Source organism: Centruroides sculpturatus, unplaced genomic scaffold (genome assembly GCF_000671375.1).
Source record: "Centruroides sculpturatus isolate CEXI.00-Female unplaced genomic scaffold, Cexi_2.0 scaffold130, whole genome shotgun sequence".
NCBI lineage: Eukaryota > Metazoa > Arthropoda > Arachnida > Scorpiones > Buthidae > Centruroides > Centruroides sculpturatus.
The window spans coordinates 78,100-97,053 of record NW_019384364.1 but is presented as its reverse complement, the minus strand read 5'-3'; the positions used below and the strand labels follow the sequence as shown (position 1 = coordinate 97,053).

Below are 18,954 nucleotides of genomic sequence, written 5' to 3'. Positions count from 1 at the left end.
CTTAAGGTGGTAAAATTATTGTGATGATAACAAATTTTCTTGTTGTTGTTTTTATTATATAAAGGTTAAAGTTTGTATTGAAGAATTGAGCAAAATTCCTCCAATTGTTAACAGATTTTTAATTATAATAATTATTTATTATTTTTATTTATTTTAAATTATTATTACTCCATAAAATAAAAATTTTTTTATTTATAAATATTCTTGGTGCACTTGATCATACATTTATACAATGATTTGTAAAGGCAGTGGTCAGCAATACTTTTGACTGTTTTTTTGTTTGTCTATACTAATATTATAAAGAGCTAAACTTTGTAAGTTTGGATGTAGGAGGTAATCTCCGAAACTACTCATCTGATTTCAAAAATTCTTTCACCAATATTTAGAATGGACCGTCAGGGTGGACATAGGCTGTATATTATTCCGTTAAACATTCATATAAATTAAAAGATATCATCTAGGTAAGCGTTAAATTTTTGGTGTCAGTGATGGCGAGGGGCAAGATGCGTACATATATGAGATAGGTAACCACGCAGTGCAATCGCGTGGTCGGAGAGATACACAATGCATATGTCCAAACTTGTATATTAATTATATAGATGTGAAATCCCCCCGTGGGGAGAGGGACAAAATTAAAGCTTAGTTCTTCATGGTAAGTCTTAATATTATTTTAGATATGGTTTTTTGCGTTTTGATTGCGTTTTAATAGGGTACGTCAAGAGAATGTACACTAAAAAGGGATTTTTCGAAATTCCCTCCCTCAGGAGTGTTATACATTTATAATAGATACATTTTGAGCCACAGCAACATGTATTCGGGTACAGCTAGTTTTTAATAAAGTAACATAATATAATAATTTTAATACACTTTATGATTTTTTTTCTAATTAAATTATGTTATGATTATTATAGTTGTTATAGTTTTTTTAATTTTTTTAAGAATATAACTATAGTAATAAATCATTTTTAAAAAATATTCTGTAGTAATTTAAATATAACAAAAATTCTTAATTAATTAATTTTATAAAAAATAAATATTCAAAAATTGAGTAAAACCTAAATTAATCTTAACATATACAAATGTCAACTTTGCACTTTCTTTTGAATGTTTGCATTCAATTTATTTTCAAGCCACAAGTATTTATTATTTAATATCTTTTAATCATTACATAATGCAATTGATTTTTAAAGTTAAACTTTTTATTATTTTGTTTCTAATCATAAAAACACATCATTTAAATCTGGTTTACACAATATTACTACTACTGTAATTTTGTTGCACCCAAAAAACATGCTGAGAAGATTAGTCAATAATTCAGATGTTTACATGACGCACTGGAATGTGAGTTGTTCTGAGTTTTTGTAAGAGCATTTATTTCTTTTGAGAGTGGTGAGAATCAATCTACACATAATTTTAATCTTGTAGATCAGAATCATTTTAAATTGATTGGTTTAATGAGATGCTAAGCAGAAAATCCTGTCAGGTTTTCTGCTTAGTATCTCTTTAAATTTTCTGGCATTTTAGGATTAAATTTCCAGTGATAGTTGTGATTTGTCAAACCAAGTCAGCAAGTTTCAAGTTTGCTTAAATGAGGCAAATCGGTGTGCATGTTGCAATTTTGAGTGATAAAATGTTGGCAGCAATCAAATTGTGTTAACCAGCCATTAAGCTGATGACCTTATAACATTAAAAAATGAATTGAATAGAGTCTTCAATGGGGTTAATTTATTCCAAGATATCTGCACTAGTGTAGCAAGGTGGGCAAGGGGGTCTACATGCCCCGGGCACCACTCACAGAGGGGCCGGCAAATGATCTCCAAAACAAACAAGAATTGTTTCTGGAGGGGGGCATCAATAAAGTGTCGTGCCCCAGCACCAGTTATGTTCGCTACACCACTGGATATCTGTGCAAGTTGAAAACCTGTATAAGTCACAAGATTCTTAAATACAATATATTTTTTAACAGTAATAAGCTTTTGAAATGAATATTTAAGCTAAACAGTTCTTCTTATGAAAAGAAAACTTTTTTTTTCTTCAAAGTTTATATTAACTTGAAGTTTTTGCTACTTGTTTTATATATTGAAGGTGGTGTGTAATAGATGGCATTGTTAGTTTAAGTTTAAGAATTGCATGTATCTATGTAATTCAACTTGCTGTATTAATGTATTAATACTTTCTGAAAAAGTTTGAAGTTTAGACTTCATATTTCTTTATTGCCTATTTGATAAAACCTTAACTGCATTTAGTAAATTTTTTCTTCTTCCTCTTCTTTTGATGTCCTATCCATTCTAGATGTTGGCTGTTGTTAAAGCTACATGTATTCCTATTGCTGGTTCTTCTGAACAGTTCTTTCAAAGGAATTTCACACCAGTCCCTCAGGTTTTTCAGCCATGAGATTTTGTCATTCTGGTCCTCTTTTTCTAGAGATTTTCCCTTGTATAACAAGTTATAAGATTTGGTACTTGACACCATTTCTAATCATGTGGTTGAAGTATTCCAACTTTGATAGTATTGAGCAGTTTTTGTTGTTTATTCCCTTCATTACAATATTTCTACATTGGTCACATGTTCTATCCAGGATACTCTTAAAAGCCTCTGGTAAATCTATATTTTGAAGGCTTCGATCTTCCTTTCAGCTGTTTTGGATATGGTTCAAAGATTCTATTTCGTACAATAGCACCAGGAACACACAGCAACTGATTATTCTAGTTTTTGTATTAAGGGTTAGGTCTCTAGAACAGCAATTTTCTCATTTTTGAGAAAACAGTTCTTGCCTTTTCTGTTTGCATTTTATCTCTATATCACGATCCCAATTATCATTTAAAACCTTCACTGCATTCAGTAAATGTTATTAGTTTATTAAATTTGACAAGATACTTTTTAAACCTTTGTACTAGATAGTTTCTAAACATGTGTTTAATATTGAACTGATATATGGTGTAATCTCTACATCTCATTAATATTAGCATGTGTTCATATAGATATTTTTGTTGGGGTGCAATTTGAAAAAACTGTAGACCTATAAATTCCCATTATCATCTGTCAATCTCGAGAATGATGTTAGATAAAAGTTACGATCAGATATGAAAGCTTAGGGGCAGGAGGCCCTGATTAACTACATACAAACTTCTTTGGGGAGAGTCACGTTATTTCAATTTAAAAATTTTCTCCTGAATGGAGTTACAGGGCCAGCATGACTTCATTGTTAACAGAAAATATATGATGTACAGGGCAAGCTACTACTAAACTTAAGTGCCTTTTGACAAAAAGTTGCAGCCCAGCATTATGGCAATGTCATAATAAATAAATTGCTCGTTAAAAACTTATATTTTCCTAAAACACTAATTAATTAATTTAATGTATATTATAGTTTGGCTTTGTAAATAAGTCAGTTATTAAATTTTTTATTATAATGTAATAAAAAGATGCAAAAAAATTTTTTTCAAACAAGTTCAGATTTAATTCAGCCAAAATTCAACAATAAACTTAGATATTGTTGAATTTTTCTGGACTATTTTAATGCTAGAAATGAATTAATTTTATTACATAATTGGGGCTAGGATAAATGGAGTTGCCACTTTCTATGTAACTTAATAACAAGAATTAATTTTTAATTTAATTAATAATTTTAGAGATTTGTAGAAGAAAAAGTGATCTAAAATGCAATTTGAATTTGCAAACTTCTGCAGGACAAGCAAGTAAAGTTACATTAATAAGCTTCATGTTAATATACTGAATATTTCTAGTCCAAATTATATATTAAAATAATTTATAGTCTTAAAATAGTTAGTGTAGAAAAATCTAGTAACACTTAATTATTTGCTGCTTTAAAATTCCACGCTTTTATATATATTTAGAGTCCAATAATCATTTTATAAGACTAATATATTTGACCATTTATTATATTTTAAAAGAAAAGTTATGAAAATTACAATTTTTAATAAAATGATATTAAATGGCATGAAAATTTTTCTGTAATATTTGCAGAAAGATTACGTAGAAGAAAATGTTACTGAAGATTATTGAAGAAATTAGTCTATAAAACTTAGATAACAGGTAATAATTGATTCAAGGTAAAATTTATTTTCAACACAAACTATACAAATCTCATAGGCTAGATATTGGTGTTTTTTTTACTAAATGTCAAAACTTAAAGGCAAAATACTTCTTATATTCTGTAGTAAAATATTGCACTGTATGAAAATAGCACTCTTTAATCTTAATATATACAGAAGCACTGCTTAATTTATATAATTCTAGTCTATGCACTTTCAATTATATATTACAGTGGTACCTCAGGTTACGAACGCCCCAACATACGAAATTTTCAGGATACGACATGAAATTCGAACATATTTTTGCTCCACGATACGAACAAAAACTCACCATACGACGTTACATTAGTTCGCATTTTTCATTTGTTTTTCTTATTACAGTTATTTTTTTTAATGTATTACTTGGCTTTAATTTGAGCATGTTTTTCGCGTTGGAACGAATTATTTGGTTTTACGTGTAATCGTATGGGGAAAAATGATTCACCTTACGACATTTTCATGATACGATCTCAGTTTCGGAACGGATTAATTTCGTATCCTGAGGTACCACTGTATATTATACTTGCATATTATTTTTCATCTAATTTTTCTTTTAGGCCATAGTTAAGTTGACAATGAAGCACCAAAATATTATGTATAAAATAATGTAGAATTTTTAAAAATACAAAATAAAGGTTATTTAATGCATCTATTTTAAAATTGTATTTAATCTGCCCTCATAATGAAAACTTACATTATAGAATTTCAATACAATGTTATGTGTTGCTTTGTAGGCACATTATTAGCATTGTAAAGTATCATTATAATGTAGGAAAGGAAATTGTACTTTTATATTTTGGTAGAGTTTCAGTTAATTACTTTTTTAAGAATTAATGAAATATGGATTTTTTTATACATTGCCTTATTTAATTGTAAATCTATTAATTCAGTTTTAAGAATATCGTGCTTGTTAATTGTTATTTATTAGTTTATTTATATTATGTGTGTATTATGATGCATTCATATAGGACATACAGCTGATTATCTGATGTTTAGATATTAGGTTTTTGCCTTTTAAATAGCATTGAAATGCCATTCTTGAATACATAAAATGTACTTGAACATAAAGTAAGAAGAACAAGAATTATCAATAAATAAAATAGACTGTTTTTGCTTAACAAAAGAATATTTAACAGAAATTACTTCTATTAATAGTGAGGTTGAGATATTTTATTTGTGTATTTTATCATAATCTAAACATGACAATGAAATTTCAATTAGTTTAATACAATTCATTCCTAATACTATCAATTGAAAATCATTTATATACATTAGTTTGAACATTTTAAATATGCATACTATATATGTGCAAATATATACGAAACTTTTAATACATTTCCATTAATTTTTATAATTATAAATATTTATTTTAGTAATTGTAAAACATAATTATTTTTGTTTATTTTAGAAATTTCCTGAAGATAACTCAATTGAAACAAATTGCACCTGCTTGAAATTTCTATAATTTATTAAGCTTAAGTTATATAATTACTTTCAATTAGTAGCAACATGTTTAGACTAATTTCTAATGTGAAATCAATTTTGACTTAATAATATTGAAGGAGTAAAAAAAAAATAAAATAAAACTTAATAATAAAGAAATTTAATTTAAACTCTTATTAATACCATATGTTTTTAATCTGTATATTTTTATGTATATAATTATGTATATTTTGTTAATGAATTTGAATTTATTATAAAAATATAATTGCTGACCACTGATTGACAAATAAAATATGAAAAAAAATTACTATTTTTGCATAATTTGAGAATTATTCATAAATATAATCATTTAATTATAATAAATAAAAATAATGAAATAATAAAAAATGCCATTTTTAAGTATTTTTATTTTTATTTTTTTTATTTTGTAATAATATGCATATATATACATTTGATTTTCAAATTTAGTTTTGTTTCNATATAAAGCCTTGTAAAATATGAAATGATTTTCATAATTAAAATAACAAATTTAGTTTTCATATAATATTAATCTCCAATCTCCTATAAACTAATTACACCAACTTCTGCTTTAGGGGAGCAAAAAATCATTTATCAATTCCCAAATACTTTAGAGCTTGTCAACTCATCTTCAATTGTATTCTGTTTACTAAGACGGCAGACTCTTGAAGATAAATTTAAAATTTATCGATGGATGGCTGAAGTGGTTAAGATGTCAGTCTACTGCTCTGGGGATCCAGGGTTGAATCTGGATAATCAAAACACCTTAGGAATTTTTTCATGGACCATCTTTCCCAGATATGTAAATTCCCATCCCTCATCATCCAACTGTCCCATTGTGGGCCTGGATAAATCCGCAATGAGCTTGATGAAAGTACAAAAAACAACCTTTGAAGATGAGTTGAAAAAACTCGAAAGTACTTGGGAGCTGGTAATTCTCTGCTCTAACAAAGCAGAAGTTGGTGATATTAGTTTACATATTGGAAATTAATTTATATATAAAATCAAATAATAAATTATGATGCAAGTAGCAAATTTCTATAATAATATGTTAAATATTAATATCTATATTTCTGTATAATTTGAAATCTTGAGTTTTAGCATTCAAGAATCATTTGTATATATAAATATATACTTTACATAATTTAAATATACATGCACAATTTTATAGAATCTAGTGAAAATGTTTTAATTTTAAATATATTATTTGTATAAATTTTATTAATGATGGTAAATTGTTTGTTTATATTCATAAAATTGTTATATAATAGAGATTATGATAAATATAATAAAAGTTTCCTTTAAATATAATTTTATGAAAATTTTTATCAAGTAAAGTTAATGAAATAGGAAAATTAGATATAAAAGTTTTATCTTTTATGAATACAAATGCATACTGCATTTATATATGAAGTTTTTAGGAAGACATCTGCTAGGAAATGTTTATATTTTATATTAAGTCTGTATTACTTTTTAAAGCAATCTACATTTAATATATTTATATTTTTTAATTGTTTTAATTTATTGTAGAAGAAATTTTACATCATCTTCAAACAGCTTTATATATATCATGGTTCAACATTCGTATAATTTTTTTAATTTTTAGAAGTGTTTTAGAAGAACAAAGGGGATATATGAATCATCATCAGAATGTTATCTTCACTTGTCTTCACCAACCAAACCCTTATTTTGTATAGCCTCATTACTCCAAACACAGGTTTATAAGCAGAAGTTTTATTTGCTTTTTGCTCATTTGGTTTGTTTAAAGAAGTACAGAAAAATATATTTTGGACTGTTATTGTTTCTTTGTTACTTTCTTATCATCATTAACATCATCATCATCATGTTCTAGTCTCAGTCCAACTTTTTATGGTCTTCTTTAGTTTCTATTTTTACATGTTAGATAGCATTGTAAAATTTTCTTAGATAGCCTTGAGCTATCTATTCATTTTGTATCCTCTTTCCATCTATTCATATATCTATAGATTCTAGATGGAATCTATTTTTAATTATTTTCTTATGTCACTTTTCTTTTCTTACCTAGAAATGTATAGTCTCTCTTTTTATGCAGACAGATCTGATTTCTTTGCTCTTTATTCTTTATTGATTTGGCATTCTTTAAGAATAATAAATAAAAGTTCTGTTTAAAAGTCAAATACTGAAGGAGTGAGACTAACCAAAATAAGAATTCAATCTCTTAAGACATACTATCACCTTGGGTACTAGTTATTTATATTTTATATCTATTCATAATTTAGAAATTCTATAATTAGGTTTAATTATAATCATGATATATATAATTTCAAAAATAATTTCTTTATTTTGTTTTTAGTGTTTATTAGATAAATGATAAATTATTATTTAAAAATCTTGAAAACAACTTTTTTTTACAAATTATTCTTTTAAAAATCATTATGTTGATTTGTAAACAAGTCAAACATTGTTGAAAGTCTTACATTGAATCCAAGTAGAATTGATATCAGAAAACAGATAATTCAATGGTTACTGTAGAATTAATCAAGCATTCTTCAGAAATTGCATTGTTTCTTTAATGTGTTCAATCTGGTCATTAGTTTATCTCATATTAATATTGCTTCATCTCATGGAAAAATCATATGTATATCTCTTTACTGTCATATTCTTTTTCAATATGTTCTTATGCATCCATTAAGTTTATTTATTTCTCAATATATTGGGTAACATTTTATTAATATATATTACTGGTTTTTGATTTATACTAATGCTCTCTCTCTTATTGTCATCACTATCTTAAAACTAAATTTGCATTTTAATCCTCATCCATCACATTTCACTTCATTTCTTTCTACAAACATGATAATATTGATAAAATATTATAGCATTATTTTGAACTTAAGAGTTGTCGTTTCTTAATTCTTTTTTTATCTTCATGTGGTCTGCAAACTTTTCCATCATAAATCGTTTTATAAAGCTCTATAGTTTGATTTATTATTTATTCTTTTTATATGTTATTAAAATATTTTACATAAACTATTTCCTAGTTCATAAACTAAAAATTTTTAAATTTAAGAAGTATCATTTTTTTAAATGCATTTCATTTTATTAAATTAAAACTGTAAAGCACAATAATGCATTTATATTATGCTACAAGAATTAATTCTCATGCATTTGATTTTCATTCAATGAATTTAAAATATATTTTACATAGTACTAAAAGTTATTTCACTTTTGTTTTCAATGAGGCATTACAAAATTTATAGTTTTATTTGTATGCTTGCATATATAATATCATGGCAATTATAATTGTATTCCATTTAAAGAAGTATTTTTGAGATAATATAATTACTTATAATGAATGTCAAAAGAATAAGCCCTTAATCAAACTGTACATAACACAAATTATCTGCATATTCTAGAAGTTAAAGTATTTAATTATTAAACATTTTAGATTGTGATAATAATAATGAATAGGTGTTGATCTAAAAACATTTGAAAACTAGCCATAGTAAAATAATTTTCTTATGTTTAAAAGCTAGATCAATTCAGATTTGTATACTGTGAAATGAAGTTCTAATGCTTCATTTTATAGAGATGCATTCAACCAAAGAATCACAACCATTCAGCTATATTAACTTTTATAGACAAAGACACGAATATTATTTATCCAGCATCACACAGGCCCTGTTTACTGTTGGAGTCTTTATTTAGGCTACAAATGTATTGTATAAGATCGTAGGCCTTTCTAATCTTCATCTCACCTGTATAAAAAAAGAATTGAGGAAATCTGGGACTTTTATATTTACCATACATATATATTTGTCTATTAATGGTTTTGTTACATCACTCTTTAATATATGCTAAACATTTAAGAGTTTTATGTACATCACTTTCAAATCATCACTGAGAAAAGTTAGTGTGTGACATAAATCCAGGAGAAAAATCAATTCACCAATGTGAATCTTACAATTAATAGTGCAATCTTAAACTCATAGCTTACTGTTCTGCAGTTTGGGAATTTTTTCTTCTCTTTCCTGTTTGTACACTAAAGAAGTTCTATGCCTGAAATATATTTGTAGGCTAAATAAAGATTCCAGATAGTGCCTATAGTTGCTGCATAAATAAGAATTGTGTCTTTATCTAAGAAAATTGAATGGTAATGCCAATTCTCTTGAAAATATGTTAACTTTATTTGGTTTTTTCTCATTTATAACTTTATAAATTTCTAGAGACTTCAAGTATTTTAAATGTAGGAATAACATTAAAAGTTTTAATATTATTTTTATAAAATTAAAATATATTTAATTTAAAAAATAAATTTGTTTTGAATGAAAAATTAATTATTATATCTATAATTTAATATATAATTTCTTTTATTATATGTTATCAGAATCTCTATGTGACTTAATATATTTATGTTTATATTAAATTACAATGAATTATTAAACAATTTTACATTTTTTAAAAGAAAAAAGTGACCAAATAATAAGTTCTTCCCTTTTAATACTAAAAATATGGTTTATATTGTGTAAATATTTTACAATAATTATAAAATGATTCTCAATGTTGTTGGTAACAAATATTGTTAATTAATTTGCTTTTTCAATATTATATTAAATAAAAATGTAATATTGTGTTGTTTACATTGTTATATTTATACAATATAAAGATGTATAATCCTTATACAATGTTATATTTAATTCANCGTTCCTTTCTATAAACTTGTATTTGTCTAAGTAAAAATATTGAATTTTTTAAAAATTATGTATTTAGTTCAATGTACTTATGGATAAACTTGATTTACAGTGATTATGCCATACAAAATTTATAAAATTAGTTTAAATAAGTATATTAGTATTTATTTTATTGCATTTCTCCAATAAACAATAAACCAAACATTTAGAAATATGCTCTCTAGTAATCTTACGTCTTTGATTTAACAAGTAATTTATCACTTCAACTCTAGTTTTTGTTATGTATATTTTCTGATATTCAAACTCTAATGAATTTAAATATCACAATTTTGATATATACAATATTTGACACTTCAGTGTATAAAAGTATCTTTATTCATTAAACTTTTGAGCAGTTAGGTAATTGCATAAACTATACATAAACTGTTCATAAGAAAAAAATTAAACAGGAATATATTTCAATGTTATCTACATATCTTTAATTAGTTCATGATTTAGATTGATTTATGTAGATACAGAAGATGGGTTGTAAAATTTGACATGAACAAATACATTTGGATTTCACTTCAAAAAGCTACTTGAAGTAATTTGTAAGAAATTCATTGTGTCAAATGAACAGTTGAATCAAACTATGATAATGTCTCCAAACGTAAAGTTAAGTATAACTATAATATAACTGCTTTGCCATTTGCCATTAACTAAAATACAATTAAAACTTTTTTTTTCTTAAGAATATTCTATGTACAAAATAATAATAGTTATATTTAGTTTAGCTCATAATTTATTCGATGAATAGATTAATAATAATTTTTTATTGAACAATTAGGGCAAAGTTTATGGATGTAATTATTTGAAATCATTTAAATTCTAAATAATAATAAAATAAAATCCCTTAAATGGAGAAGTAATTATGAAGTTAGCATTTATTATAAACATAGTTAATTCAGCCCTGCATATAATATGTGCACAATATCTGCATCCAATAATTGGTCAACATCTTAAAAAAACAAAGAGAGAGAGAGAGAAATAAAACAAATAAAGAAAGATGAATTACTGAATGTAATTTGTTTTTGAAATTCAGTTTCAGAGGAGTGGGGTGGGAGCATACTTCAAATTTCATGCAGAGTGGCATTTTTTCTCCTCTTAATCTGGCTCTGATTATATGAAGTATATATACCAATAATGAAAGAAAGCATTATCATGCAGTTTTCAATCTTTACTTTGGATTTAATTTGATGATGATAATATAGAAAAGCTGATTAGCAGATTATTTATTATATAAAAACACATGAATGATTTAGAATTCTAGAAAGTTGTAATCTTGTTGCTATTTGTTATTCATTAAATTTTACTTCTTTAATCCATCGTTGATAGTGTTTAGTTTATTATTTGAAAATACTTTCTGCTTCTGACAATTTTGATATTGTGTATTTAGCAAAAGCAATGAGAAAATAGGTAATTTGTTATTTAAATATATTTTTTTTTTAATATTAAAATAGGAAAATGTTCAGAATAATTTTGATTATAAACTTTAAATTGTTAAATTGGAATTTAACAATTTGAAGTTACAGAATTTAATAGAATATAATAAATCATCTGGTTTAACATTTTATCAGTCTTTAAAACTACTTTATTAATCTTTATTAATTCTTCTTGAAAATTTAATATTCCATAATTTCAATTCTTTTAGAATGGATCATTACATATTTGAGAACTCTCTAGAAATCTTGGATCTTATCTAAGAAAAGAGTGGAAAGTTACATGTGATAGATAATTTATAATGTTACATAAATAATTGAAGACATTATAAAACGTATGATAGAATTATATATGAATCTATTTCTTTATTTACATTGTGTATTATTTATAACAATTTTTTTTATCTGTTAAAAATGTTATAACTCTTAAATTAATATGCCTTAATGTCCTTAATTTTTTATAATCTTATTTCATCCACTAGTACGTATTTTCTATTAACAGGACTTCTATTAATAGGACTTATATAAGTCCTGTTAATAGAAAATACATACTAGTGGATGAAATAAGATTATAATGTTATAACTCTTTTCATACATTATCTTCAGACTTCTAATTAAAGTGAAAATATTCTTCAAATACTTTTTTGCATTCCTTATATAAAAATATTTAATTATTGTAAAGTTCAATAGTTATAGTTGCCGCTGTGACTTAATAGAATATTTTTACATGATAAGTCTTGAGAATGGAAGAGTAGTTCAAAATTATTTGATATTTTGAAATGATTTATACTCTTTTAAAAGCATTTGTTTTATTTAATTATTTAATATTTGTCTTGTTTAAAACATTAAAACAGATATTTTTCATATTATTTATATATCTTTTTATGTTCTACAGATGATAATAAATTTTATTTTTTGTAATTAATGTGTTCCAATTTTAATTTTGGAAGAATAGAATTTTGCTTCCATTTTGAATAATAAAAAAATTTTTTTGTTATAATTAGAAATAAGGAGTTCTAACAAGTATGCTAAAGACATATTTGTCCAAAGAGTCTAAAGAATTAAAAGAGGATATTCAGTATTGGAAATAGTCATCATCAGATTTCTAATATTAGGATCTCATTTATTTTAATTTATGAATTAGTTCAAGATATTTTTAAAAATGATTAGTTTTAAATCTTAAATAATGTGATAACTTTTTAACAGTTTTATTCAAGATGATGATAATGATTGATTTTATTAATAAGAATGCTTTTAAAAGAAATTTTTGTCGTTCCTTTCTTTGTTTCATAAAAAATAAATTATTAGAATATAATTTGAACTATTAATTTCGTGATAAAATGGCTTAAATGACTTAAGTGTAATTATTTAAAATGTAATGAGTTTACAAATCTATTTTTATTGATTTTATTGCTGTAATATAATAAAATGATATATCAGATTGCTTAAAAATTATTTAAGAATATCTCTGAAGAGAAATCACATCGAAAAGTTCAAGTTTCTTGCTAAGAAATTTGTGTATTTCAACAGAATTTATCATAGAAAACATTGTTTCAACTTCATATCAATTGATGATGAAAAAGTAATGAGTAGATTTAAAAAATTGATTTCACAAAATTGAAATAAGAAAAAATGTTTTAATGGAGTAAATCTTTAGTTGTAATAAATTCACAAAACATCAAGAAAATGCCTAAAATAACTCTTTTATCATGAAGATATATGTATAAAATCAATATAAGGAGCTGAAAAGTAATTGAATTTATTTTAAACCATTTTTATTATCATAACTTATAAAGATTATGTTTATATCTATTACTATTAAATTGTTTTTGAAACTTCATCTCTAGTCTTCAGTAGAATCAATTCCTTTTTAATTTCATAAATTATTTTCCAAATCACTTTCATTGCATTCCTGATTGAATTTTAATTTATTCACTTCTGTTTCATATCACAATAATACATTATTTTGTTCTAATAATCTTATTAAGAAGAAATACATTTTAAAAACTAAGCTCACGAGTAACTTTTTAATTAGTAATTAAACATATTTCTATTTTTATTTGAATATAAGAAATGAATGAAATAATATGTTAAACTTGATTTCATTTATAGAAAAATAAATATTTTTGGCAAACTTGGCTGCTGTTCTTGTTATTATCAGGCTGGAATTCATTTCTTCAGTCTGATCAGTTAGGGCTACATCTGCATAAAAATATTATTTATATTAATATAGGAATGAATGAAAAAGCATTTTAAATTGTTGAGTTGAATTATTTAGTTAATTCTTTGAAAAATAAAATGAAAGGAAACAATAAATTGAAAATTTTTTCAATTAAATAATCAATTCTTTTATAAAATTCTGTTCTCAGGAGAATATGTGCAACTATTCTTAAATCCTCCTCAGTCATGCAGTTTCTCCTATTCTGATTTTATTAATTAAAATTTACATTAATGCAATCATTCCAGAATTGAATGTGTGAAACCTTATAGATGAGGAAGATTTCTAATGATAGTCCAAATGGATGTTTTAAATAAAGGATAATGGAGAGGAAATAAGAGAATGAAAACATTTCTAAACTTGTTTAGTTTTTTCTGTTTGAATTTTTTATTGATTTTTCATGGTAATTTATACCTATAAAGATGTAAAGGACTAATAGATCTGTTGATTCAATGAAACTAATTGGTTCAAATTTTCATGTAAAATTAATAGGTATATTTAAAATGGTCAGTAGACTCTCTATCTGATATGTCTATTTGTTGCAAATAGAAATTTAGATAAGATCAAGTAGGTATTCTATTAGGTTTAAATTACTGTTGATTATTTCTGATAGCTTTATTGGTTTCAAAATCCATTTAATTCTTATTAGACAGATTTACAAATGAGTTAGCATATTAATTCAATAAAAAAAAAATGTTGCCTGTTTAATATCAATGTCATTAATTAGATTTATTTATAAAAAGTTGGCAAACATTATATAACAGCTTAATAATGCTATACAAATGTACTTACAAAATAAATTAATTGGGCTGCAATTTGAAAAAATTGTAGTCCTATAAATTCTCACTGTCATCCATCCATCTGCCCTTCCTTAATCTTGAGAATAGATAAATAAAAGCCAAGAACAGATATGGAAAGCTTAAGGGCAAGAGGCCCCAATTAATTATATGCAAACTTCCAAAGCAAACTGGAAGTCACGTTATTTTAGTTTTAAAATTTTTCCTGAAAGAAGTTAGGTAGATGACTGGCGCAACTTGGTTGGTAAAGGTAAAGTATGATGTACAGGGGCAAGACAATACTAATTTCAAGATGAAGAGCATATATTTTATATTAAATAAATTAAAAAATATGATTAAAAATTGCAGCTTGGCATTGTGACAATGTCACAATAAAATAATTGTGTTGTTGTGATGCTTATATTTATAAATATAAATGTATAAAAACTTGTATTACTGGGGCTGTCAAGAGGTTATAAGGGATAGAGCTTGTCCCTTTTGCTTTTTTTATTTTGAACAAATAAAATACATGAACTTTCTTAATGAAAAGCAATTTTAAAGTGTTTATTTTTTTGTTAGTAAAAATAATAATTTACAGGGATAGAAACTATTATGGACTCCTAAGAATTCTCCAGACACAGAGAAAAATCTTAGCTCTCCCCTCTCAATAGCCCTGTGTATTTCCAATAAACTGATGGAAATGATTGATTTTTTAAGCTGAATAATTTACCAGTTAAATTTAAAATAAAATTATTCTTGCATATTTCTTAGAAAAATCTCCTTAAAAAAATAATATTGTAAAATAATATAATTTAAATTTATTTTTCTATTGCTGTATTTAAAATTAAATAACCATATTTTAAAATAAGTATGTAATCATTGATTTTGTAGTTGAACTCTGCATAGAAGAAAATATGTTCAGGTATTGTTAATTAATTGAGTCTATCTATCTCTTATTACTTAATTCTTTGGGATGAAAAAAATAATGTATTTGGATATTTTAATTACCAAAATGAAACTACTCTATCACTATTATATGAGAATGAATAAATAAATATAAATATATATACACAGTAACTACATCTCCTCTTCATATATTTATATATAATTCAATTATATACATCTAAATTATGGTCATTTGAATTATTAAATAATAAAATCTGCAGAGTCTTGTTCCCTTCTACTACTACAACTCTACATACTAGATGATTCTATAATGTTTGCACATCCTCTATTCATTATATAGATTTTGTTAAAATTTATACTCATGAGGATGAACTAGCCACTGTGGTTACTCAGCTGAAAATTAATCAATGCACCTTTAACAGTGAGTAAAGTTTAAAGAGCACTGTTTCTGACTTGAGTTAATGGATCATGTTTAGGCATTAGACAGTTGGAAGATTCTACTTCCAACTGTCATGCCTGAAGACAATTCAATTTGTAAATCTCATTCACTGTTAAAGGTGTTTTGATTAATTCAACCATTTTAATGCCATATACTTTTCATTCTCAGCATTGAATTTTATCTTCCTGATAAAATATAACTTTTAATCGTTTTAAACAGGGACCAAGAAAAAAATGGACTATGTTTAGCAAAAATTCATTTAGATTACAATGATTTTAGTTTAGTGTAGGAGTATTATAAATTTAATTTAATATTTTCAAATTTTTTAATCTAATTCTACTTCCATATATCTTAATACAAATGATTTTATCTACCCTCAGAAATTAATTCTTTTCTTTTTTCACACAATGTTGTAATTCAGAACTCTTAAATTATATTGTAAAAGCGTTTTAAAGTTTTTAATGTCTTATGATCAATCATTGTAAATCAGTTAACTTAAAATAGATAAATTGCATTGAGCTAGATATAAAATATAATTCTTAAATTAGGGAATTTAGATTATTAAAATCTTGAACATATTTTATTACAAAAAAAATTAGAAATTTGTAATTATTGAAAGTTTATAAATATGACATATCTAAACACAGCAGTATATATTATGTATTAGTTTCATTGATCTTTTATCTAAGTCATTTTTAAGCATATTTGGATGAAAAATTATAATTCTCATATATAATATAAGTAATGCTTGTGATGATGTCATGAACAGAAGTAAAGTGAGACTTTACAATTAATTATAAATCTTGGCTGCAGAATGTATAGGTTGGGTGGGCAACCTTTTTAAGTTTGCATGCCAAAATTGCTAAATTTATGATGCAAAATTGTCTCGCATGTCAACTGAAGTTTTTAGGAGCAATTATTATTTTGACTATTAAGTATTGAGCTAAACTTTTCAAATAATCAAAAATCCACATGTATATATGCACTTAAAATCTGATAAATTCTTTATGAAATAAAAAAAAAAGTATAAAATGTGGAGTGATTTCTTTATTGTCATCTAGCTGCCTGTAAGTTAAAATACACAACTCTGTAAAGGTTTTGGATATTTATTTCTTAAGGTGAGCTCTGGGTTGCATGATGGAAAAGTCCTCGGCATGCCATGTTTGACCCATGTGCCAAGAGTTGCCCACTCTTGAAATAGGTTTTTTCCATTTTTGCTTGAAAATCATCATTATTAGTGCCAATCATCTGCTTAATATTTAAACCCAACACTCGGATTGCTTCATATTTTATAGAGGAGCACAATTAAAATGGATCATAATAATTTTGTATCAAATTATCATGCCAAATTCATACATCAGATTATAATTGTAAAATGTTTCATGCTGAATCAGGTAGATATCTCTTTTATCGTATTTTATAGCTAATTCATTTATTGAAACATTAAGTTTTGTTTATTTCATTATTTATATATATTTATAAACGTTTTGATATATCACTTCCACATTAATCAGTCAATTTTTATAGTGGCTTAGCACTAAGTTTTTACCACTCTCTGTAAGATATACATATTTTATATTTCAGAAGTTAGAGTGATGTATATACAGAATATCCCAAAAGTCAGTTAACCAAAATCTTTTTTTTAAGAGTAGTTAAATCAATTTGTAACAAACTAAATGTTGTTCATGTTTCAGTTTCTTTTAATATAATAGTTTAATCATGAATACTCTGCATGTAGTAGTTTCAAATTGGTTTTACGACCTGTGTTAACTGACTTTTAGACCACCCTGTATATCTAAATTAATGATGATCTAATTTTCATTTATTATAATTATAAATTACAGATAAACCATTTAATATGATCTTTTATTTGTAAACAAATACTTTTTTATAAAGAATATATAGGTTTTTTTTTAATTAAAATGTGAATCTGTTATATGTTTAAGTGTAACTTGCTTTCTTTTCTAGACAATATACTTATATAATAAAGTGCATTTTTCTTAATGGCTAATCACTGGCAGTTTATCCAATTAGAATTTTAAGAGAAACTAATATTTATTACTGACTTGAAGTTGTGCCTTTTGCAAAATTTATATTTAAAAATATCATAACTTAATAACGCCTGTATATATTTCTTAAAAGAAATTTATAATGTATCCTAAATGCTTGTGAATGTAAAAATTAATGACAACAGCACAGTCAAGTACAGTAATTATTTGAAACTCACACAGTTCAGGTATTTGAATTTTAGTTAATTTAACATGATTTAAAATCCATAAATATCCATTATTCAAATTAATTAGTCCTGAATCCTGTGCATTTCAGATGATTCACTGTAATGCGAATTTTTAAAATTAAAATAAAAAAAATAAAATAAATATTGATATTTTATTCTGAAATATTAAACTTTGTTTTTATAAGAATTTATGCAATGCATATTTAAAATCAATGCAATGCTTTAAAATTTGCATAGTGCATCACACATTAAATAACAGAAAATATTAATATCTGCTAAGTAAAAGCAGTTTTTTTGAAAAATTTAAGAAGCTCTATTATAAATTCTAGATGTGTTGATCAATTGTAAAGTTGTGAAACAAATATATATAGCAATTCAGAATTTAAGAGCAGTTTATATAAAAGTATAAATAAATAATATATATATATATATATATATANCCAAAAAATTATACGTATTTTGGAAATATTAAGTCGAATTAGACTAGAATCGATTAATTTTATGGACGAAAACCTTTCAAACAGCCGTAGTCCGTAAACTTCCCACGTGTCGGGCTGCGATTGGCTCATGTATTTAAGGATTCCTACAACGCGAAATTCGTATAACGAGGAACGTATCTACGCGTTATAGGGGGGTCTACTGTACTTGTATAATGTACCGTTTAATTATGTAAATA

The 18,954-nt window shown here is 24.9% G+C and overlaps 1 protein-coding gene across 1 annotated transcript in view; it reads left to right on the top strand.

Annotated features, from left to right (window-relative positions):
- The window catches only part of LOC111642301, a 31,870-nt gene extending 18,911 nt beyond the window's left edge, over nt 1-12,959 (top strand). Inside the window, exon 5 of the mRNA XM_023388637.1 lies at nt 12,708-12,959. Coding sequence (XP_023244405.1) covers nt 12,708-12,760 — 53 coding nt within the window. The 3' untranslated portion in view covers nt 12,761-12,959. The remainder of the gene's footprint in view (nt 1-12,707) is intronic.
- Nucleotides 12,960-18,954: the final 5,995 nt, after the last annotated feature.